Source organism: Marmota flaviventris, chromosome 13, assembly GCF_047511675.1.
Source record: "Marmota flaviventris isolate mMarFla1 chromosome 13, mMarFla1.hap1, whole genome shotgun sequence".
NCBI lineage: Eukaryota > Metazoa > Chordata > Mammalia > Rodentia > Sciuridae > Marmota > Marmota flaviventris.
Genome location: NC_092510.1, coordinates 91,768,222 through 91,791,927, shown reverse-complemented (window position 1 = coordinate 91,791,927; position 23,706 = coordinate 91,768,222). Strand labels below are relative to the sequence as shown.

Sequence of the window (23,706 nt, the reverse complement as noted above, 5' to 3'; positions counted from 1 at the left end):
AGACCTTCCCTGGGCAGGTGGGCTGTGGGTGCAGTCCTGGGGGCTAGAGGCTGGCAGGCTATCTCTGACTCTGATCCACAGGTAGTTTCCACCCAGGAAACCGAGCAGAGACACCACGACGGGAAACCCGCCAAGCCCCGCTGGCAATTACAGGGCTGCAAATTCCAGCAACTCAGGTGTGCTGGCGTGCTTATTAGAGCAGCAAAGAACGGGAAGCGGCAGAGAAAGGTTGCTGATGGGGCTCCTCCTCCTCAGCCCCAGGAGGCGCACTCTTTCCCAGTCACAGCTCTGCCTCTCACCTCTACTAGCACTTGGAGCTCGGACAAGTGCCTTAACCTAGCAGAGCCTCAGTTCCCTCGCCTGGAAGATGGGTAACCAAAGCATCAGCTGCAGGGCTGTCGGAGATCAGGGAGATGAGGGATGCAGGACAGAGCCACACGCCGCAGGTGAACAATCAGTGGAGTGGACTACTGGATTATTATCCATAGTGCCCTGAGGTCCCCTGAAGGCTCACCCTGCCCACTGTGGCCTTGGAGACCAGAGAGGGTGGGATTTGGCCTCTGCTCCAGTGGGTGGGAATGGGTGTCACCCTAGATGAGTTCCCAGGGACCTACTGGCCATATCCAGAGGCATGACCCTGAATGCTCTCAGCACAGGCTCCTCCTCCACGCCAGAGGCCCGGAACTCTGCACCACCTGTCAGGGGAGCTTGGTAAAATGCAGATGCCCAGGCCCAGCGAGCCGCAAGCTGGAAGGGTCCCCAGGACCCATCTTCAAAGCATTTTTCTGCCATATAGACAGGCAGATGGGTCAGCGGTCCTGGGCAGGGCTCCACCTGACCTGTCACAGCCTGCTCTCCAGCCTCATCTCACACCAGCCCTTCAGTCCCCTCACACCAGACCCAGCCAGTGTCTCAGCATCCCTCAGCACATCCATGTCATCACAAGTCCCCTTACTGCCTCTATCAACAGCCAGTTTCCACTGATCCTGCAGGACCCAGCTCAAAAGTCAGCTCCAGGGAGTCCCTCTCTCACCTACTGGGACAGTCAGCTACTCCAGCTCCCCTGCAGTCCCCGAGTCAGGGGTACAGCCAAGTCTGCCACTCTCTTCCCCGCACCTCTGTCCTCTGCCGGCCACAGGGCTGGCTCCTCGGCCCGTGGGCCTCAGCTCAAACATCACCTCCCAACCACACCACCTCAAACAAGCTTCCTGTTTCCCTGGTCAACTCAAGAGTGAGCATGAGGGGGCTTTGTCCACCGTGCTCTCCTGACCTGCGTCTCCGCTCAGCCCACCACCGGCATGGGCCTGGCATGGGACAGGCATGCCACAACTCTCCAGTGAAAGAGGGGATGATCACACAGGCAAACAGAAGCTCCGATACAGACCTGGGCTCCCTGGGGAAGACCACGTGCCCGCCACAGCATCGGACAGAGGGTCACATGCTGTGCTTGGTGAATGAGGGAGGGAAGGGACCCGACCCTCTGTCTGCCTGTGTGGCAATACCAAGAGGCACGGGAGTCCGATGTAGGGGGTCCCTGGGTTCTGTCTGTCTCCACAAAGTCATTTAAGTTTGTAAAAAAGAAAAGAAATTATGTGTGCGAATGGCCTAAATTCCAAGAGCTATAATATATAGGCTGTGATCTGTCAATTCTAAGGCATCATCGGTTGGAGAATACAGAATTATTTTATTTCCCACCAAGACAGAACTGAATTATGACCGGCCAGGGACTACCGCATGACAGACCTCAAGACACCCAAACGACACCCGCCCCGTCAGGGTGGGGAAGCGTGGAGTGTGGGGGACGTAGCTTAATCTCTTCTCTTCCTGGGCCAGGGCGCTCCATGTCTGGTGGCCTTCAGGGATGCCTGTCCTCCACCTGACCCCTCCCTTGAAGGATGGGACCCATGTGGCCCCGGGGGCAGGGCTGAGCCACGGAGAGGGGAGCAGCCAAGGGATTGGATACCTAGAGCAAGGGAGGCTGGACGCTCTCCCGGTCCATGAGGCTCCAGGAAGGGGGACCACGGGGTCGCAGAGCAGCACCCCGGGGCCAGGTGGTGATGGTTGGTGGCAGTGTCGGTGGTGGTGGTGACGCAGAGATAGTTACCGTGACCCGGAACGGTGAGGCAGCTGAGGGCTCCATGCTGGGGCTCTTCTCTGAGAGGCTGCCGGGCAGGCTGCGCCGGGAGCCGGGCCTTTCTTGGGGTGACTCTGTCGAGAGAGGGAGAGAGGAGGTGAGTACATCCGGTAGCTAAAGCACGTCCACGGAGGCCTCCCTGCCACTCGCATCCAGCCACGCACAACCCACAAACTGGTCCCTATAAAGTGGGGCAGCAGAAAAGTTCAGCAGAATTAAAGAGAGGATTACCATCCGAGGCAGCAGCTCCACTCCCGTGTGACACCCCGAAGAAGGGAAAACGGGGACGTGGACAAACACGTGCATGCAAATGTTCAGAGCAGCTTTGTTCATGACAGCCAAATTGCAGGCACGACTCAGTGTCCATCAACAGATGATTGGATAAACACACCGCTACACACACGCAAGGGAATGCCGCCTGCCCCAGAGGAATCAGGTTCAGAAGAGAGTCACAGGGTGGACAAACCTTGAAGGAGCATCATGCCAGGTGACGCACACCAGACACAGAAGGACAAATGTGGATGGATTCCACCTCAGTGGAGAATATTTAGAATAGGCAAATGCACTGGGACAGAAAATACATCAAAAGTTCCCAGCTGGGGGGGGGGGGATGGGAAATGGTCACTGAATGGTTCAAAGTTTCTGTCTGGGAGAATGGAAAAGTCGCAAAAATGGGTGGTGGCAATGGTCATACAGCATTGTAGGTGTTTTATTTTATTTTTTTTTTTTGGTGGTGGGATACCAGGGATTGAACACAGGGGCACTCGCCCACTGAGCCACATCCCCATCCCTGTTTTGTATTTTATTTAGAGACAGGGTCTCACTGAGTTGCTTAGTGCCTCGCTTTTGCTGAGGCTGGCTTTGAACTCATGACCCTCCTGTGTCACTCAGCTTCCCGAGCCACAGGGATTACATGTGTGTGCCACTGTGCCCGGCTGTAGATGTTCTTAATGCCACTGAGTTGTATACTTAAAATGGTTAAAATGAGCTGGGCATGGAGGTGCACACCTGTAATCCCAGCTGCACACCTGTAATCCCAGCTGCTCAGGAGGCTGAGGCAACAGGGTCGAAAGTTCAAGGCCAGCCTCTACAACTTAGTGAGCCTCTGTCTCAAAATAAAAGTAAAAAGGGTTGGGGATGTGGCTCAGTGGTACAGTGCTCCTGGGTTTAATCCCCAGTACCATCCTCCCCACCACTAAAAAAAAAGGGGGGGGGGGGTTTAAAATGTATTTTAACACAATTTTTAAAGTATATCCCCCAAACCTCACATGTCTTATAAAGTCCTGAGCTCCCTGTTCATGGAAGTATACAAGCAAATCAGGCCTCTCCTGGTCAGAAGTGTGGAAGACATCTACCCCCCCCCTCCCAAGCAGGCAAAGCCATCTACCCAGGCCTGGGCCCCTTCCTGCAGATCCCTTCTGTCAATGAGAATCGGGGATCTCTGACTTCCAATCCAGATCCTCTTTTGCCGAGGCTTTAAGCGTGGGAGGTCTGCAGAGGCCAGGCAGGTGAGGAAAGCAGCCTGGCTGATTACTGCTACTTCACAAGAGGGAAAATGTAACCAGAGCTTCCCACAGCTTCCAGCAAAGCCAGAAATCTGAGATTTTAAAAAACACGAAATATTCGGAGTTTTACATGGTGACAGCTCAAGACAATCTTCAGCCACCTTCTGACCACACCCACTTATGACCTCCTGGGCCGGCCCAGCCTGGCTGCTTCCTCACTGGTCCCCCACACCATGCCTCTTCTACTGCTCTGGAGTGGCTCCCGCAGAGGACTCCCTTCCGGAGACCCTTGGTGACCCCCTCCGCCCACCACTCTCAGCCCCCTCTGGCTCCTATAGCAACAGCCAGGCCTGGGCCTCTGGTCTAGCCCTCATTTGCACAGTGCACGCATGCGCACACGTGGGACTCCGGACTCCCACACCTAAGCCGGCTGCATCTCCACATCCCGGCACCCCGCTTGGAGCGTGGTGTGTGTGGGTGCTCGGGAAAGACCTGTTGACTCACAAGGAAGTCTGAAAAGGATGGGGCGGGGGTTTCCCTGGTCCCTGGGGACACGCAGGAGTGCAGAGTGAGAAACACCAGCAAGGTGAATGTACATGTTCCTGTTCGTGGAGGTGCTGAGTGCACACCCCCAGCCCACCCCAAGAACACTGGAGGTGAGGATGGTGCAGTCACGGCAAAGCACAGGGTGCACACGGGGGCTGGCACAGGGTGCACACGGGGGCTGGCTTCTGGGGCCGGGGGCACCTGCTGCATTTCCTGCTCCGTTCTCTCCATGTAACCAAACAGGGGTCCCCAGAAGCCTGAAAGGACTTCAACTGGAACAGGCTCCGATCCCAAGCCCTGGACCACGGCCAAGCAGGCGAAGCCATGGACCCAGGCCTGGACCACGTCCTGCAGAAGCCCCGGTCCCCACTGCTGCCCGTGCAGCCCTGGCTGCTTCCTCTGCTCCGCACGGTCCCCACCCCTCCTCCACTGCCTCCGCCAGGCACACACCAGACACCCACTCTTCTGGAGGTTTCCCTAGGAAATCTCTGCCCACGCTCCCTGTCTGCCTTCTCTCTCCTCCCCCAGCCTGCCTCGGCACTGCCTGTGCTCTGAGACAGCAGGCATCACTACCACCTGGGGCGTGTCCCCTGTAATCCACCGCAGCTCTTGTCATCACCACCTGGAGGGGATCCACAAGTGCTCTGTGACAGTGCACGTCACCTCTCCCTGGGAGATGTCCTCTTGTGCTCTGTAACAGCAGGCCACCTCCACCGCGGGGTCCCACCCACGCACCAGGCACTGTGGTAGCAATGGAACATGACGCCCCTATTAGGACAGATGCAGAAGATGGGGGGCAGTCCCTAGCCCAAGGTGACACAATAGGAGGTGGCCACAGGAATGAGGCCCAGGTGTCTGGACATCAGTGCTGAGCCCCTCCATGTCCCAGTGCCCAACCAGGGGACTGACACACAGTAGGCATGCAGCTCATGGTGCAAGCCTCATCTGGAGCAGACCCCTGGTCCAGCCACTCTCCAGGGCAAGGGCAAGGGACGGAGGGAGCAGGACGGGCCAGGCGCAGCCAGACCCAAGTGCCCTCAGAGACAGCACACCCCTCACCTGGCACCCAGGGCCACTCCATGGCACCCCTCTGGCGCTTCTCTTGCCAACCGACTTCACCGGCCTTCCCTTCCGTGAGGCCGGGCTGCCCTCTGTCACACCTTCACCACACGTCTCCCTAGCCGGCCGAGTGGCCTGAACAGCTCCCGTGGGAACACAGTCATCCTTCAACTCTGGGGCAGAAGGACTCACCCCCTCTCCACATCAGAGCCTGGCAGACTTGCCCCTTGTCTTCCTATCTCCAAGCCACCGTGAGGTCACCTCCACCTCTGGGTCCCATCCACGTGCAAGGCTCTGTTTCCTGCCAGCCTCCTAGGCCAGGCACCCAGCCGCGCTCAGTCAAGTCTGGTCACCTGCTCATCATCCATCAGTAAATATCAGTCCCCGCTGTAGTCGGAAGTCAGTGGGCAGTCAGGCCTCGCCTAGGGGGTCCCTGGGATCACCAGGACAGTAGAGGCTGGGGCCAGCCCCCAGAGCACCACGGGAGCCTTTAGAACCATCTTCCCTCTCCCAAGAGGCTTGCACAGGCACGCACATGCACACACACACACACGCACACACCTGCACACACCTGGCTACAGTTTCACCTCCTCTTCATGGCAGGTGGACCTGATGGCTCTAGGCAAGAGGCACATGGTGTCACCTGGTAGGGCACAGGTGCCCAGCGATGCTGACTCTCCCCTGGGACCCAGACTGATGATGACCAGAACCTGCCCAGAACCTGCCCCTTCCCTCCTGGGTCAGAGCCAGGAGCTCCTCAGAGGTTGCTTGGTCCAATCTCCCGTTTTACAGATGGTGAAGCTGAGGCCAGAGGGAAAGGGACCTGTTCACTATATCCTGGAGCAAAGACCCTCTTGGGTGCTCCCCAAATAGCTTTAAGGTAGCCTGGAGTCCTGGGCCAGGGCAGGGGGACCTCAGAAAGAAAGAACCTTCGGGGCTCGGGCTGCAGCTCAGGGGTGGAGTGCCTGTCGAGTGTGCGAGTGTGCAAGGCCCCTGCGGGTAAGAGAGAAGCCCACTCTCCCCCAGGCAAAGCAGCCAGCGCTCCTCCCTGGCCTCTCGGCCTCCAGGCCCACAAAAGAAACTTGAGGGGGGACCTTGATACCTCCGGGGTCACTTTGGTATGGCCCCGGGGCCAATCTGCACCCTTCCCTGCCGGCCTCCTGCTCCAGCTGCTGACCGTATAGACTGAGTCCTGGACCCTTAGCTTCCATGGGACTTGGCCAGTGGGGAGCCCTGGCAGGAGACCAGAGGAGGGACAAGATCGCCAGGGCTGGCTGCCCGCCTCCATGGAAGGCCCCATCAAGACGGCCCTGCCTCCTAGGCACTCACCTCCTGGGACCCCCCTCGGCACCTCTGAGGACCTCCGTGGAGCAGCCCCCGCTGGGCACTGCCCCTAGGGGCTCCCTGCACCTGCCACCACCCAGGAAACAGTCCCCTGGTAAGCCCTCCTCAAATCACCCCAGTCTGACCCCAGGCACACCCACTGGTGGGACCTTGGGGCAGCCAGAACGTGCCCAGAGTGTCATCATGGGCAGAGTCTGAGTCCACCTCCAGACAAGGCAACTGAGGTTTCAAGAGGCAAAAGTGACTTCCTCTGTGCGTCCTCCAGGCAGGGAGTGAGGGGATCTGCCGAGAGTCCCTCAAATGATCCCCCAAACCTTAGGGCTTCAGGAAAGGCAAAGGGGACCTGGAGCACGGAGTCCTGGGGGGGGGGGACTGGAGTTAGCCCTGACTCTGCTGTGTGACCCCAGGCCAACCCTGCCATCTCTGAGTTTCTGATTGATCCTCAATCCAGTGAGTCAGGATTAAGAGCAGTGACCACTTCCACTCCCAACACCAACCCCCAAATAGAAGAAAAGACCTCTATTTACACAGGAAGAGAAGGCAGGGGGCTGAAGCCCTGGGTCTTAACTGCTCTGTCTCTGCCTCCGGGGACTGAACCTCAGAGACCTAGACCCAAGCACTGCGGCCTTTCTCCTTTGACTTAGCAGCAAAGCTGATGCCAACAGAATCCCAGAGAGGTTAAGTGAATCTGCTAATATCACACAGCATGAAGGTGGCCTTTGTGCGAAAGGATCATGGGGAGGGAGACCCAGCACCTTCTCGTGAGGCTCCCTCAGACCTTGGAGCATGGTCCAGGAGTCTCTGCTGAACTCAGTCTCACTACGTGACCTCTACGTGACCTCCCAGGCACCCACCTGGCAAAACTGCATCTTGGGATCAGCTGATGTTGGATCCCCTTTCTACTAGGTCAAAAAAGTCTCCACTCTACCAGCAAAACCAGGCTACCTTCCTATTCTTAGAAGCCACAGCCAGAGAGATGCATTTTAACCTTCATGTGTTTGCAAAAAATAAATAAAATAAAATCGGTTTCATTCAAATGCTGCTGGCTTGGTTGCCGTGGATACCAGCTAATCATGAAGGATGACTGTTACTTGTTCCCATGGAAACACGGAGGCCCAGCGAACATCCTGTAATTTCAGACAAGACACCACATTTCAGTTGTCGGATCGCACTGTCCAGACTTAATGCCTGAGAGCAGGTGGAAGCAGCAGGCGGCGATGCTGGGGTCGAGGCAGAAGGGGCCGGCGGGGTGAGCATAGAGCAGGTGCCGGCCGGGGACCAGTGGCTGTTAACAGTGATCAGGAAAATGCAGATACCATCTCCCGCCTTTTGGCTGGGTCCTAGACCAGTCCAAGATTTAGAAAGAAATCAATTAAAAAAAATTAAGAAGAAACCAGCCCAGAAACGAAAAAGAACCTTTTTGACTCCCAACATTGGCAGAGATGTCATGGCACTCTTTCATCTCTGCTGGTGGAGGGAAAGCTTCAGAGAACATTTAGATAATAGCTACTCAGAACCAAATAAACATACACTCGGACCTGAAATCTCCCTCCTACGGATCCAGACTAGAAAAAATGCTCCTTCCTGAGTGCATGGATGCTCACTGCCATACTGTTCATAGGAGCAAAACAGTGGAGGCAGCCTAAATGTCCACCCACAGCAGAACAGACCTTGAAAGAGTCACTTGGTGGAATACTATACAGCAAAGAAAAGGGTAAACTCTCAGGGGCATCATTCTGTGGAGGAAGATGGCACAACAAAGGACCCAGATCTAAACAGGTCAATACGAATAAAACTCAGAAATGAACAAAATCAATTGTAAAAGAGACAGAATGTGATCCACTTAGATACTGGGGTTTTTTTATGCAAATGTTCACAGCAGCTTTATTTGTAGTAGCCCAAAACTGGAAATGATTAAACATTCTCCAACAGGTGAACCCTAAACAAACTGTGTAAGACAGAATAATGGCCCCCAAAGAAACCCACACCCTGATTCCCACAGCCTTTGAACATGCTACCTAACATGGCAAATAAAGGACTTTGCAGATGTGATTAGGGATAAAGATTTTGAGATGGAAGATGATCCTGGATTATCTAGGTAGGGACATCGAATCACATGTGTCCTTAAATGTGGAAGAGGAAGGCAAAAAAGTGAACCAAAGAAATATGACAAGACAGAGGACTTTGACAGCACAGGAGGACTCCCAGGTGGCTCTGTCAGTGGATCTAACCCTAACCCTAACCCTAACCCTAACCCTAACCCTAACCCACACACCAAGGAATGTGATGATCTCTGGTGGAGACTGAAACATCCCTCAGCTGACAGCTGGCAGGGAAATGGGGACCTTGGTCCTCCACCATGTGGAACTGAGACCCACTATCAGGGAATGAGCAATGACATGGATTTTCCCCTAGAGCCTTTGGAAAGGATGACAGCCTGCTGATATCTTGACTTTGATCTGTGAGATAGTACACCTGTGGTTTTTAAACTGTGAGTTTTAACTGTTACGGAAGCAAGGAAGACGACCCAGGCTGTGATTCAGGGGCAGAGTGCTTGCCTAGCATGCATGAAGCCCTGGGTTTGATTCCTAGTACCACCAAAAAGAAAAAAGAAAAGGATTGTGTGTGCCATAGAATACTACTCAGCAATGAAAACAGAATGCACCATCCATCCACACGACAACTTGGATGGATCCCAAGGGCGTCCTGCTGAATGAAGAATGCCAATTGGAAAAGGTCCTGAGGCGTGTGGTTCCCTTTGTGTGACATTCTCAAAGCAGTAAAGTGATAGAGATGGAAAGCAGCTTAGGAGTTGCTAGAGGATGGGGAGGGCCGGAGGGCGGGTGGTGTGACCATCAAGGGGCAACACAGGATCTACATGGTCACACACATCTGGGAGGTCTTTGCTGTACCCTTATAGCAGGGTGGTTTTGAAGCTATGCATCTGACCAAATGACAGAGACGTGCACACACACAGAAAAGACGGGGGGGGGGGGGGGCAGCCCCTGACATCTGGAAGGCAGCCCAGCACCCACCCACGGCTAAGCCACGATCTTCTCCTTTCGGACGTAAACAGTGTCAAAGGGCACCAGACAAGGGGACTCTGAGACTATGACAGTGAGACACAAACAAGGCCACTTCCCCATTGTGTCTAAGCAACCCACAAAGCCAAGGTCGCAGTGCCACCCACAAAATACCAAGCCTCCTCCTCTCAGCTAAAACGAGAGGCTGCCTCTCCACCAATGAGCTGCAGCTGCCCGCAGGTCTCCTCCCCCTGGAGACAGGATTCAGGACGCCCAATCCCGGCCCTGCCTCTGCTTTCCATCAGCAGCCAATCTGGAGGGAGGCCCACTGCCTTAGGCAGACCTCCCCAAACCACCCAGCCCAGGCCCAGGTCTTCCACGTCCGACGTGGACGCCCTGGGTGACCCAGGTGTGCGTTCGCCCTGGCCACAGTGGCTAATCAACACCCCGGCCCAGTTGAGGAGTGTTGCTGGTGGGCTGCCGGCTGGAGGGCACAGAAGCTGGAGGGCAGGTACCAGAGTTATGGAAGGTGCAACCACTGCGAGGGACCCAGTCCTCCAAGGACCTCTCTGTACCATTTGCACAGGGACCTGTCAATCTGTACTTATTCCAAAAGTCAAAAGCCAAAAAGAAAAAAGAAATGGAAAGTAGGCTGAAATACATTTGATGTCTAGATGACTAAAAACTAATGTGACATTTTCTGTGTGCGTGAGTGCAGTCACACAGAAAAGCATCATAAACTTGCTGGGCTCAGTGGTGAACACCTGTAATCCCAGCTACTAGGGAGGCCAAGGCAGGAGGATCACAAGTTGGAGGCCAGCCCGAGTCACTTAGAGGGATCCTGTCTCAAAATGTAAAATAAAGATGAGTCAGGTAACTCATATCTATAATCCCAGCGACTTGGGAGGCTGAGGCAGAAGGGTCGCCAGTTCAAAGCCAGCCTCCGCAACTTACTGAGGCTTCTAAGCAACTTAGTGAGACCCTGTCTCTAAATAGAAAAAATAAAAATAAAAAGGGCTGGGACCTGGATCAGGGGTATAAGTGTCCCTGGGTTCAATCCCTCATACCAAAAAATAAATTATTAAATAAAAATGGCTGGGGGTGGGGGGGCGGGCAAGGGGATGTGGCTAAGTAATAGAGGGCCTCTGGGTTCAATTCCCAGTACTGAAAAAAAGAAAAGAAAAACATTGTATGTTTGTTGTCAGGGCTTCTCTTTGGAGAACAGGACGGGCTCTGGGTGGGGACAGAGGCTACCCCACTTAGTGAAGGAGAAGTGATTAAGACTTCCCCAAACTGGCAGTAAAACTGAAATGAGAACAGATGATACAGTGACTCAGTACCAGCCGTCCTCTCTGAGTACATCGGAAGAGAAAGGAAAAGAAGCACATCAACGCCAGCCCAAGTGGCCGGCCAGAGAACACGGGTCAGGAAAATCGAGAGAGAGAGAGAGAGAGAGAGAGAGACACTTGGAAACAAATGTCTGGGTGAGGAAGCTCAGGTCCCACACCTGGCCACTGGACGGGCTCCGGCTCCCTGAGGCAGTGGCCAGGTGATCCGAGCAGGGAGCCCCGGGTAAAACATGGCAGACATCGGGGAGTCTTCGGATTGTTAGAACTTCCCAGTCGGAGGTCCTGGGGGGCGCCTCTGTGAGTGGCTCTTTGCCTGCATGTGCCTGCGTGTGTGCGCGCATGCGCTGCGGCAGAGAGGGCTGTGTGGACCCGGTGAATGGAACACATCCACATTGCTGTTATCTGCTTTGACTCCAAGTGAAGAGTGTCCGCAGAACAGATAAGCTGCCACGCTGCACGTCTCCCAGTCCAGCCTTTGTCCATCCATCTCCGGAACAGGTGCTGCTTAGAGGTTATTAAACCTTACTCCTCTGCGACAGGCAGAAACATGGTCCAAAAGAGCCTAATTCCTGGAACCCGTAAATGTGCTCCTTTATATGGCAAAAGGGACTCTGCAGATGTGATTAAGGATCTTGAGATGGGAAGATGATTACCTGGGTGGACCCAATGTCATCACAATGATCAGAGAAGGCAGCCAAGACAGCGAAGGCTATGTCATCGTGGAACCAGAGGTGGGAGACGTGGGGCCATGAGTCAAGGAATATAGGCAGGTTCTAGAAGCTGGAAAAAGCAAATGGATTCTGCCTTAGAGGCTCCAGAAGGAGCTCAGCCCTGCAACGCCTTGACTTCCACTCAGCAAAATGGACTTCAGACTTCTGGCCTCCAGAATTGTAGAACACATTACTGTTGCTTTAAGACACCATGCTTGTTACAGCAGCCACAGGACACTGATTCCCACTGGTACCAGTCAAGGCTCAACCAGTTCTAGTTACATCAAACTAAAGATGAAGGAATGGAGACTGATCATTGGCCAGTTCAGATTGTGGATATCTGAGGATTCTCATGTCTCCTCTTCCAAATCTACAGCTGCCTTAAAAAAGAAGAGCTTATGCTGGGCACGGTGGCTCACACCTGTAATACCAGCAGCTTGGGAGACTGAGGCAGAAGGATCACAAGTTCAAAGTGAGGCACTGAGCAACTCAGTGAGACCCTGTCTCTAGATAAAATACAAAATAGGGCTGGGGAAGTGGCTCAGTGGTTGAGTGCCCCTGAGTTCAATCCTCAGTACCACCCTCAGGGATCCAGGATCAGACTTAGAAATATAATAATTATACCCATATTTAATGTAATCTTTCCTTCTTCATATGCTGTTGTTATTAAAGGACATCTGAAAGGGCCTAAAACCCACAAAAATAGATAGTACCTTTGTTGATTATTTCAGAATATAGCTTGAAGATATTTTCACATCTGTACGCAGAGAACATATCATCCACACTGTGTACTTTATCCTTAGTGTAGAAACTAATTACATCAATAATACTTCTTGAAGGCATATAAATTCTAATTATAACGCCACAGAGGGAGCCAGGATTATCAAAACCTAAATATTCGGGTATATTATTAAATTCATCTTAAATCTCTCTTCATTCAATAATCATAAACTATTTCTCTTTCCCAAGAATTCCAGCTTAGCACTTAATGTTCTGTGCTTTTGTATACAAACCATATTACCAAATTAGATCAACACGGCTAGACTATGTAGCAGGCTCATTTTTTCCAGCAAAGGAAGATAAGCATACAGTTTAAAGTGTATATAGGTTCATTTTCTAATATAATTGTGTGTGTGTGTGTGTGTGTGTGTGTGTGTGTGTGTGTGATGCTGGGGATTGAACCCAGGACCTTGTGCATTCGAGGCAAGCACTCTGCCAACTGAGCTATACCACCAGCCCTTTACCTTTCTGTGTTTGACAGGTTGGAATTCAAAGTTTTAAATTTTCCCGAAATTCCTAATTTAATGATGTAATACTAAAGCAAAACTGAATTTCAGTTCTTTGTGTAATTTTTAGCCTAAGGAACAGTTGACTCATAGATTCTGGAAGGGACATGAGGTTATATTGGAAAAATAGCAGAGCAGAGCATGTTATGTCCTATCATAGATCACCATTTTAGTTTCTAGAATAGATCACTTTATGTTCTAGAATAGCCCCAGGACTCGGGGGAGAAGAGACTCAAGGCAGATGTGAAGCCCATGCTGCCTCCTAGGCCAGGAGTCATAGTCCTTCATCTCTGATGCATGCAGGTATCCCCTGCCTTCTGCCAGCACCCATAAAATTCTACCAGGCTAACTCGTTAGCCCACAAATTGGATAAACATCTCAGATGCTTCACAGTGATCAACAAAGAGCATCAGATGAACACCTGTAATCCCAGCTATTCCCTACGATCCCAGCTACTCCAGCAATCCCAGCTACTCCCACACTCGCAGCTACTTCAGTAATCCCAGCTATTCAGGGGCCTGAGGCAGGAGGATCACAAGTTTGTGGCCAGCCTGAGCAACTTAGTGAGACCCTGCCTCAAAGTAAAACTTTTAAAAGGGCTGGGGATGCAGCTCAGTGGCCGAATGCATAAATGCAAAGTCCTGAGCTCAATCCTCAACACCACACATGCACAATCAATCGTGGAAAAATACTTAACAAATTTAACACGTACAAAACTAATAAATTTTTTAAAATGCTGCTAAAAGGTATTAACCAAGATCTAAATAAATGGACCATGTTCAAGGATTGGAAGACTCAGTACTGTTAAGACAGCCTGTCTCCCCAAACCGACCTACAGAGCCAATGCAATCCCAGTCAAAATCCTAACAAGCTTTTCAAAGACCCTGAAAAGCTCAATTTTAAATTTAGATATCAAAGCTAAGGACTTAGAATAGCCAATCAAGCTTGAGAAAGAAGAAAAAGGTTAAAGGACTTACATTAACTGGTTTCAAGTTGTACTTTACAGTTTCAAAATAGAGCTAATATAAAGAAGACAGTGTGGTATTAGCATAAGGATAAGTGCACAGATCAATGGAACAGCACAGAGAATCCAGAAATAGACCCGCACACATGTGGTCAGTTGATTTTTGAAAATAAGTAAAAGATGAGATTTTTTTTTTTTTTTTAACAAATCACGGTAGAACAACTGGCTATCTGTATGTAATAAGAATGGAATCTCTGGGAAAGGTGGAGAAACCAATTTAGAGACGCAGGGACTGTGCTTGTGAGTCTCTATCTTACAACTGACTCCTGTGATAAGAAGCATCAGCCCCAACTTTAACAGGAGGAAGCTGACATTGACATCGCAATCTACAGCCAGGGGACACTGAGGAGGGATGGAGCCCAGGGATCTCTGAATCTGGGGGTTGCCTCAAGGCAAGAAACAAACCACTGTGCTGAGATGACTGAGAGGACCATGGGTCCCCAGTCACTCAGGACGCCAAATGTCCTCTCTGCCCTGGGCCCTTGTCCACATTCCCCAGCCATCTCTGCCCCCAGCCCAGCCTCCAGTCACCCCAGCTACAAGGCAGAAAGGGGTGAGCTGTTGGGGGGGAATCTCACATTTTGTTTTCACAGTGTTGATTTGAGGCCTCCAAACTGTGACAGTTCCTTGTCTCCTGAATGGAACTGGGACCAGAGTTCAAGTTGTCTCCAACCCCAGAGTGTGGTTCACAGTCAGGGGGTGCAAACAACACGATCCCCTGCTTTTGGAGTGTGGGGGATGGACTCTGGTGGGAGAGAGGCACAGGGACCACATGGAGGGCTCAGTGTGTAGGACAGCCGTCCCCGTCCTGAAGATCCTCAGCCCTTGGTGAGAGGTGGGCACAGCATCTCCTCAGAGGGGACCTGGGGTCAGACTTAGAGCTGGTGCCCAGGAGGTGGGAAGGAGAAGCAGACCAGACTCATTCTTTCCTGTTGTATCCCAGGATCCTGTGCAGAGCTTGTCAGAAAGGCCAGGGCAAGGCCTCGCACCTCGACTTCTGGTTGAAAACCACTAGTCCAGTGTAACGCCTGTGGATAGACCCTGTCACCAGCTCTACCCCGCTGCTTCAGCTACTAAGAGTCGCTCTCAACAACACATGCTCCCATCTCCTCATCCAGAGAAGCCTCTCATTTATAAAGAATTCCCACTCTTCTAGCCGGACACCGTGGTTCATGCCTATAATCCCAGCAACTTGGGAGGCTGAGAAAGGAGAATCATGGGTTCAAAGCCAGCCTCAGCAACTTAGTGAGGCCCTAAGTAACTCAGTGAGACGCTGTCTCTAAATAAAATACAAAAAAGGGGCTGGGGATGTGGCTCAGTGGTTAAGCACCCCTGAATTCACTTCCTGGTACCCACCCCCCAAATTCCCATTCTTTCAGAACCCTGAAATTCCTGGCCACACCAAAGCACTGGCCTGAAGGCTTCTCTGGTCCCCAAGTCTCTTTCCTACACTCTCTGAGGACTTCTCGGAATTTGAGTCTGCAGTGGGAGGACCCTCTCCATTTCATTTCTGTTTTTTTCCTGTGCCCCTTTCTCTACAGCTGCAGGCCTCTTCCAGGACCAGTGGAGTTGACATTCATTGAGTTGCTGGAATTGGGGGAAGTAAGGGCTCCTTAAGGTACATGTGCACTTCTCTACTTCTCTCTGCTGTGTGTGATTTCTGTCGGTTTTTAAAACACAATGCAACTGCACATTTGAAAGCAAATGCACATGTAGTGAAAGTGCAGGCAAGACATACACTGTCTTTAGGCAGCTGGCTTCACTCCTGAGGAAGGAGCCAGGCTACAGCTGCATCTCGGGGCCAGGGAACTTTCCCCTTAAAGGGCCAGACCGCAAATATTTCAGGCTTGAGAGGCCATCTTTTCAGCATGAAAAGCAGCTAGGGGCAATTTATAAATGAATGAACAAGGCTGTGTCCCAATAAAGCTTTAATGATGAACACTTCAACTTGAATTTCACATGTTAAAAATATTATTCTTGCTGGGTGGCACACACCTGTTAATCCCAGTGGCTTGTCTCTAAATAAAAATTTAAAAGGGCTGGGGTGTGGCTCAGTGGTTAAGAACCACTGGGCTCTATCCCCAGTACCAAAAATCTTTTAAAGATCAATCTTCTTTTAATTTTCATTCCAATCATTTTAAAATGTCAAAAACTATTTCTAGCTCCCAAGCCATGTGAGAATAGGCGTGGAACAGGTCTGACCTGTGGGCCATATGATGACTCCTGCTGTCTCTCAGTCATTTTGTTTCTAAGAAAGAGAAGGGGAGGGGAGGGGAGCGTCCTCTGAGAGGTGGTACCTGCAATGCCATTCACAATGATTTTCCATGCTTTCCAAATATTTTAGGATTTTCAAAAACTTAAGGACAGAAAGGAAAAGGCTGGAAATAATCCCCAAATGTTCCCAGAACTTCTCGGTGAGTGTTGGGATTAAAGACGATTTTTATTTGCTTCTTTTTCTATGACAGATAGAATTGGGGGGGTCCTTAAAAAGAGGGGAAAAAGGAGATGCAGGAGTGTGGCCCATAACTGGGGGTCTGTCCCCCCCACCACCACCAGGGACTTTCAGTAACACACAAGAGCCTCTTCTGGAATGCCCCTGTGAAGCTGTCCCGTCCCCTCCAGGCACGGCACACTCAGGCCCTTCCTCTGCAGGCAGCCCGAGGAGTTCTCTGAAGGTCAAGCTCCCTGAAGGCCTGGGAGCTGCTGCTGGTGGGGGGAGGAGCTGGGCCTCACCCTGTGTGCGGCTAAGCCTACAGCCCTGAGCAGGTCCTGATCCGAGGTGGGGGTGGCACATGGGACCCCCAAGCTCTTCCCAGACCCCCTCACCCACCATCCAGGGCTGCACGTTGCCACCCCGCCCCAGCTCCAGGACCTTCCACCTGCCACAGGCCGCAGCACCAGCATCCAGAGCAGGCTGCTGGGCCCCCTCTCCCCCCAACCCTCTCCGCCTTGACCCCTGACGGCTTCCCTACACCTTTCCAAAAGCCTGATCCCACCAGCAGCTCCAAGCCCTCTGGCCTCAAAGGTGACCCCTGGCTTCTTAGGAGTGCCAGGCTCCTATCCTTTGGAATCTCAGGAACCCGTTCATTTATTTATTATCAATAAAAACCATAGGGCAGGACTGGGCTGTGGCTAAGGGGTGGAGCGCTTGCCTGGCCCGTGGGAGGCACTGGGTTCAATCCTCAGCTCCACGTAAAAATAAATAAATAAATAAACCACGGGGCAACATGAGGCAGGAGTGGGCAACATGGGCCCTGAGCGTCTGTCCTGCCAAATACAAAGATGGCCACTAGTACTTCATTTAAAAAATGTTCCGACTCCCAAGACCACCACCTCAGAATGAAGGGGAGGAACTGCAGCGGATTACTGCAGTGAGGTGGGTGGCGTGGGAAGCTCACCGGGGTGGCCTTGGGCTGTGATTCTGCTGCAGGCCAGGGACTACAGGCAGCAGGAGTCCAGCACTAGTCCTCGGAAGGGTGTGTAGTGTCCCCTGAGTCCATCCAAACCTGTCAGCCTCTCCGCCCGGCCCCACATCTCTGCACATCCTAGAGGAGTGGAAAGACCTCTGGCCCCACCTCCAGGACACCTCCCCAGAGGCCATGGCCACGCCCACTCCAAACTGCTCCGGTCCCTCCCTCCCTGTGCCAGCTCGGACACTGGGTGGCCAACAGTCACGGTGGTTTCTGCTGCCCACTCTAGCCTCCCCCCCAACCCCAGGGCAGCTTGCTGGTTGCTAAGTCCTTTTCCTAAGTACAGGGAGGGCTACCAACCGGACTCTGTCACTCGGCTGCTGGGTGATGGCAAGCAAGCCACTCGGCCGCCCTGACCTGCAGTTTTCTCTTCCACAAAAGGGAGCAGGTAACAGTGTCCATGAGGACTGAATGTGATGGTGCTTATAAAGGGCTCAGGAGAGCGGCTGGCACTGGGTGGGCGGGCACTCAAGGAACAGAGGTCACCGTCATCGCTGTTACTGCTATTTTCAAAGTCCTTCCTTGGTGGCGGGGGCCACGCCTCTTGGTCACCATTCAAGGCCCTGACTATCTTCCCCATCACACCATCTGCTAACCTGATCACAGCACCTTCCCTGGGACTCTGAGCACCACCAGGCAGGGGCTGGCTACATCGTCATATCATGGCAGCCCCTGGCCCAGAGCCTGCACACAGTAGGTGACTCACAAAAGCCCTGCTGCTCTCAATACCAGTTATATTTGTAGCAGCCTCTGGGGATGCCGAGGAACCATCTGGATGGTTCCAATCCCCACGGGTGTCTTGTCATACCTTGACATCAGTCCTAACAGATTTGTGACCAGCCCCTCAGGCTTTGGATGGACAGATAATAATGACAAGTCACCCAGTCCGCAATGATAGCTGACACTGTGCCGCATCTAGTTGTTAGGTATGCTTCTGAGCCCAGAGAGATTCAGTGACTTGTCTGAGGTCACACAGTACACCCGGCCCCACTCAGGACCCCTGCCTTGGCCACACTCCTGAACCAAAATCAGTGTCCCCAGAATAGATGTATACGTGGAAAGAAAATCACCTTTTTTTTTCCCCTAAGATTATTCCAGATTGCCAGTTTATTGGTGTCCAGTCTCTAAACTCAAGCTCCACAACTCTCCATACCAAGGGGAGGACACCAGTAAGGAGCCCCATCTGCCTGCCAGCTCCTCAGCCAGCAGCTCTGGGGAGGGGTGCCAGGCTCACACCCCCACATCCTCCTGCCTGCACTCTGCCTTTTCCGTTCACAGCCATGTCAGCCCATCACCTCCACGGGCCTCAAAAAAGAAATCACACAGCCCGGGTGCCGCCAATACTCTCCTGCCTGTCAGAGAGAAGAGAGAAATAAAAGCTAACAAGACTTGCAAAAGAAAAATCCCCCAAACCACCGTGCGGGTACCCAGCAGCTGTCAAAGTCAACACAGGAATGGGGTGATGCCGGGAAACCCGCTTCCCATACACCCAGGCAGCTGTGAAGTCTGACTGCACAGACCCAGCGGCGCAGGGCCCTCGGCTAGGTACAGAGGGCACGTCTGGACCCTAGATCCAACACTGTCCGTTGCAAGTTACCGAGTCTGCTTTTCCCCCATTATTATTTGGAAGACCATTGACATCCCCCTTGCTTCCTTATTTATGCAATCAGAGGAAATCAGAGCACAGAGAGCCTCTTCCAAACCCAAGGCCACGTGGGCCAATTTCAGATGGATAATTAAATATTGAACAAACGCTGAAATGCCTCTACTGGATGGGGATGGCTAAAAATAACCGCCCTGCCACTCCTAGAGCCGGCTCCCAAACACCACCAGCTAGCCTGCTCGTTCTCAGACCCCCCTCCCAGCACCGTCAGGCCCAACCTTCCCGGGAATGGCGGGGGGGGGGGGGGGGGGGCGGGAGCCGACTCCCCAAATACCTACTTAACGGAAAACAAAACTTCAGCTCCCAGCAAGCTCCGAATGTTCCTGACCAGGAAATACTCTCCCTTTCCTGACATTTAACCAAGTGGCCCCGAGAGGAAGGTGCAAGGGAAATATCACAGCGTTGCTTTTCTTTTAAAAATAGTCAAAAGGCTGCATGTCATTTCCAAAGCAAAACACGTATGGAGTCCAGGATGTGAGCGTGTCCCTGTCCAGTTACGCAGGAGCTCCACCCCCCAGCTGAGAAGACCCAACAACAACAAAGAAAACCCGGCTGCCTCAGTTTCCCTCTCTGTGCTAATCTTAGGAAAAAGGGACAAAGGGAACCAAGACTTGAAATAAGACGCAAAGGGGTCTGGGTTCCAGACCGCATCTTTCCTTAGCATCTTTAGGGAACTTCCAGGCCAGCGGCCACGGCTTCTTCGGGCCTCAGTTTTCCCAGATGTCAAAGGGAACCGCTGGCTCCTGGTGCGGGAGCTGCAAGGGACCCCCAGTATCAGCAGCAGAGCGAAGCAGGCTCCCTGCCCCTCTCTTTAGCACCGGGTCTCAGTAAATACAGAAGCAGAATGAAAGGGGGCAGAGACGGAGCTCCCAGGAACCAGACCACTGCACCTACCCTGCTGAGATCAAGAGCAAGCAACACCCCAGGTCCATCACGCTCTGAGTCACACCAACCAAAGAAGGTGGTCTGCACTGAGATTCCCAGGGCGGCTCTGAGCACAGCCTTGCAGCCCAGTGGCCTCGGTTTTAACACCTAACCTATTCCACCCTGAGCTATTTCCTCACCTAACCTATTCCACCCTGAGCTATTTCCTCACCTACCAATGTAACCGTCCCTAGTTTGGGAGGGTGGAGAGTTAACCTCAGATGTGAGATGGCGAGGTCCCCGGCACAGGGCTGGCCCACATTCAGCTTGATGAAAGGGAGCTATTGTTATTAAAGGGGATGAGGACAGTCCAGGAACACCAAGGCCAAGTGGCTGGCATTCCAGCAGGTTAACTGGCAACTCCAGCCTCCCTCAGGACCTAGAGAGCTCTGGGGAGTGGGCCTCACCCCAGGGGACACTGAACATTCCACTCATCACTAAGGAACTTAGGGGAGAAATAGGGCTGAAGCCCTGGGACCTGTGAACAGCACAGGGAAATGGCCCGGTAGCAGAATATGAATGAGAACTAGGTACAGGGGCACAGGGGCTGGGCCTGGGGAAGGAGGGGTCCCTCCTGGGCTATACCACATAGGTAGAGGAACCAACCAGGAGGAATGACTACCTACAGATGGCCCACTGAGTCCCTTCGCCTGCCTCCCTCCCAAGTTACAGCCAGGATTGTAGGAAGTGATGGCCATGAACAGCAGATGGAATTGCTGACTGTGCAAACCATATAGGAAGAGAGCAGGAGGCCTTACCAAAGCCAAGGTCTGACCTCAAGCTCTGCCTGCTCAGGATTTGGAACTGGGCAGAGTGAGGCTCCATCAGTTCTGAGTTGTGTGACCGTAGGCAAGAATTTCAGTCTCTGGGCTGCAGTTTCCTCATCTGTAAAATGAGGATGATACTGGTATCTACCTCATGGCATTGTTCTCGGCATTAAAGAGGTGACACGAGTGCTGAGTTAATCTCACCAATGGAAGCTGAGTGACACTCAGCAAACAGGATGCACCATTTTAAACGTTACCACAGCCCATAATAGGAGTGAGCTCCCCACATCCTAAGGTATGTAAGGGTGAGGATGGTCTGGAGAAGCTGGGTTCAAGTCCCAGAGGCAGGATTGTGTCCTAACAGGAACAGAGGACCAGAGAGGTGGCAGAGGGTAAAAGGATTTCAGCAGTCTCATCCAAGGCAAAGCCAAAACTACGTCATGGGCCTCCGGGGGACATTTGAGGGTTAAGGACCACAAGGTACAACTAGTTCCCAACCTCGGGGCTTTCTCAGTCTTGCCCAGCTCAGGGGGTCCAAGCTGCTGCCCCAGAGGCTCTCAGCAGGTCTCACTGAAGCCAGGACCCCCTGAAAAGGCCACAGCCCCCTGTGCTTGCTGCGGTTGCTTAGGGGTCCTTCCCTGCCCAGGGCTCCCAGTTAGGAACCAGCTGCATCCAACAAGCTCCCCAACTCTGCCGCCATCTTAGAGGCCAGCAGCCGTGGGTTTCACACTCAGTTCCATGAAGGTGGCCGTGGACCAGCCATAGCCCCTCTGGGCCTCACTACGTCTCCGGGCCATCCCCAGCAACTGGATCACCCGACCGCCATGTTCTGAGCCTTGGTGGGGGGCACCCCTCAGGAGGTCAGCCCCAGCCCTTCTGGGTTCCACTGTGTGGCCCCTGTACCTTCATTCTACAAAGTGTATTGCAGGTTCCTGGGGCCCCCTCCTGAGGCCCACGGCCTCCAGCAGCCCTGACAGGAAAGGCACGCAGCTCCCCAGGCCCTGGGATGTACCAGAGCCAGCTCAACTCCCCAGAAAGGGCCCCGTGCCCCAGTGCACCCCAAACGCTGGCTTCCCCAACTAACAGGGGCTTGGAGAGGGCAATTCATCTCCATGCACCCTCAGCACCCAGGCAGAAGCCCAGCACACAGTAGGTGTTCCAAAGGTGCTTGCTGGCCAAATGAAGGGCCATGAATTTATCCAGGGTCAGGGGAAAGGACAGAGCTGTCCTTAACCCCAGTGCAGGTAGGTGGGGAGACACTGGTTGGTGACACTTTTCTAGGGACAAGACCCCTCAGATTCATGGGCCGTGCCCAGCCTTCAAGAGGACCCAGGGTCACAGGGTACAATGTGATATGGCCAGATGACCCTCACCATGCAGAGATCACCAGTTGTGGCCTCTTGTTATCATCAAGCTTTATAAACAACCACAGGGCTCGCGGTGCCCATTCTGCAGACGAGGGCGCCAAGGCCCAGAGCAAGGGTCAGCCTAGCTTGTGTGCCCCACACTGGTCAAGCCTGGGTGGCTGCAGCCCTGCCCCTCATTTGCAGCCCTGCCAGGGACAGTGTTCTGCTCAGGTGAGCAGTGTGCCCCCTCCCCTCCATTCAGAGGAGGAGTAGGGGACAGGGAGGGGTAGGGAGCCTCCTCCGAGGTGCTGGCCTGGCCATCTGGCGGTCCCTGTCACCGGCCACCTCCCCTGCACTCTCCTACTTCGGAGCACACACAGCTTGAGCTCCTCGTTGCTTTCCTTCCGTGCTAGTGGCAGAGACCAGAGAGGGCCAGGCCCAGGCTGAGGTGCTGTGGGCCACTCTTCCTCTGGAGTCTGGTGCCACCACCGTGGGGGGGCCAAACCCCAAGGACCATGGGGAAAGGGGTATCCCTCAAGGCCAAGGGTAGTTTCCCAGCCTGAGCTAGCACCTGGGCAGGGCTCTGTCCTCAAGATGGGGAGTGGCCCTGGAGCAGGGTCAAGTGCTCGGGTTTCATGGGAGGGCTATGGCGGCACTGGACACCTCTGCCAAGGTGGGCAGGAGCCCCAGCCTCTGCCTCACACCCTGCCTGCAGCTCTCACCCAGCTGTGACTCCCCATCACTGAAGGTCCTTGATTAGGGCCAAACTCTGTCCCCTGCTCTCCCCTCCTCTCCACTGCCCTCCCCCATCACAGGATGAACTCAGTCCACACACAAGACACTGTCCTTTTCCTGTCTTCCGCACACTGTTCCTTCTAGCAGGGAAAGGACAACAGTTCACACTCATCTGTGTCCTTAGCCAGGCACAGGCTTCTGGCTTTCTGCACTCAATTTATCACACGAGGTCACTGAGGCCTGGGGAAGTAACTAGCCAAAGGATAGTTTTCTGCAGAGATGGGATTCGAACCCAGACCTGACTCATTCACTCCCCTGCCAAAGGAAATCCGATCCATCCGATGAGGCATGCTCCAAATGTCACCTCCTTTGTGAAGCACTCTCTGATTTCCCCAGATAGACTTCTGTTCCAGGACAGTCCCCTCCCACTCCCAGCAAGGCTGTGAGGAGGATGGGACACCAAGCAGAACTCAGGCACCCTTCGGGCCTTGGAGCTGGATCTCAGGTGACAGCCTGACACATAGAGAGATGGTCCCCTGCACCAGCTGGCTGAACGGAAGGAGGAGTTTGGGTACTCCCTACACCTGCAGTCAAGGATGGAGCATCCCATAGAACAGGTCAGGGTGTGTGCAGGAGAGCTGCCGGTGGCCAGAACATGACCGGACATTTGTACAATTTCCATTTTTCACAGCATGAAACTGTCTCCTCCAGGAATCCTTCAGCTACTGCCTTTTTATGGCTGAGAAAACTGAGGCACCGAAGGCCTTGTCCAAAGTCACAAAGCTTAAACCCAGATCTCTGGTCTCCCACACCAAATCTGG

At 53.2% G+C, this 23,706-nt stretch overlaps 1 protein-coding gene and 1 non-coding gene across 10 annotated transcripts in view; both read right to left on the bottom strand.

Moving 5' to 3' along the window:
- Positions 1-23,706, bottom strand: part of Dab2ip (DAB2 interacting protein) — a 162,923-nt gene that overhangs the window by 95,595 nt on the left and 43,622 nt on the right. For 6 of the 9 annotated variants that reach the window (XM_071600893.1, XM_071600900.1, XM_027937047.2 and 3 more), the window contains exon 2: positions 2,105-2,208. In XM_071600893.1, the coding sequence (XP_071456994.1) occupies positions 2,105-2,208 (104 nt within the window). The other 3 variants (XM_071600899.1, XM_071600898.1, XM_071600897.1) reach the window with 3 other exon arrangements.
- Positions 12,831-12,904, bottom strand: Trnas-cga (transfer RNA serine (anticodon CGA)). The gene has a single exon. It is a non-coding gene; the product is annotated as a tRNA-Ser (tRNA).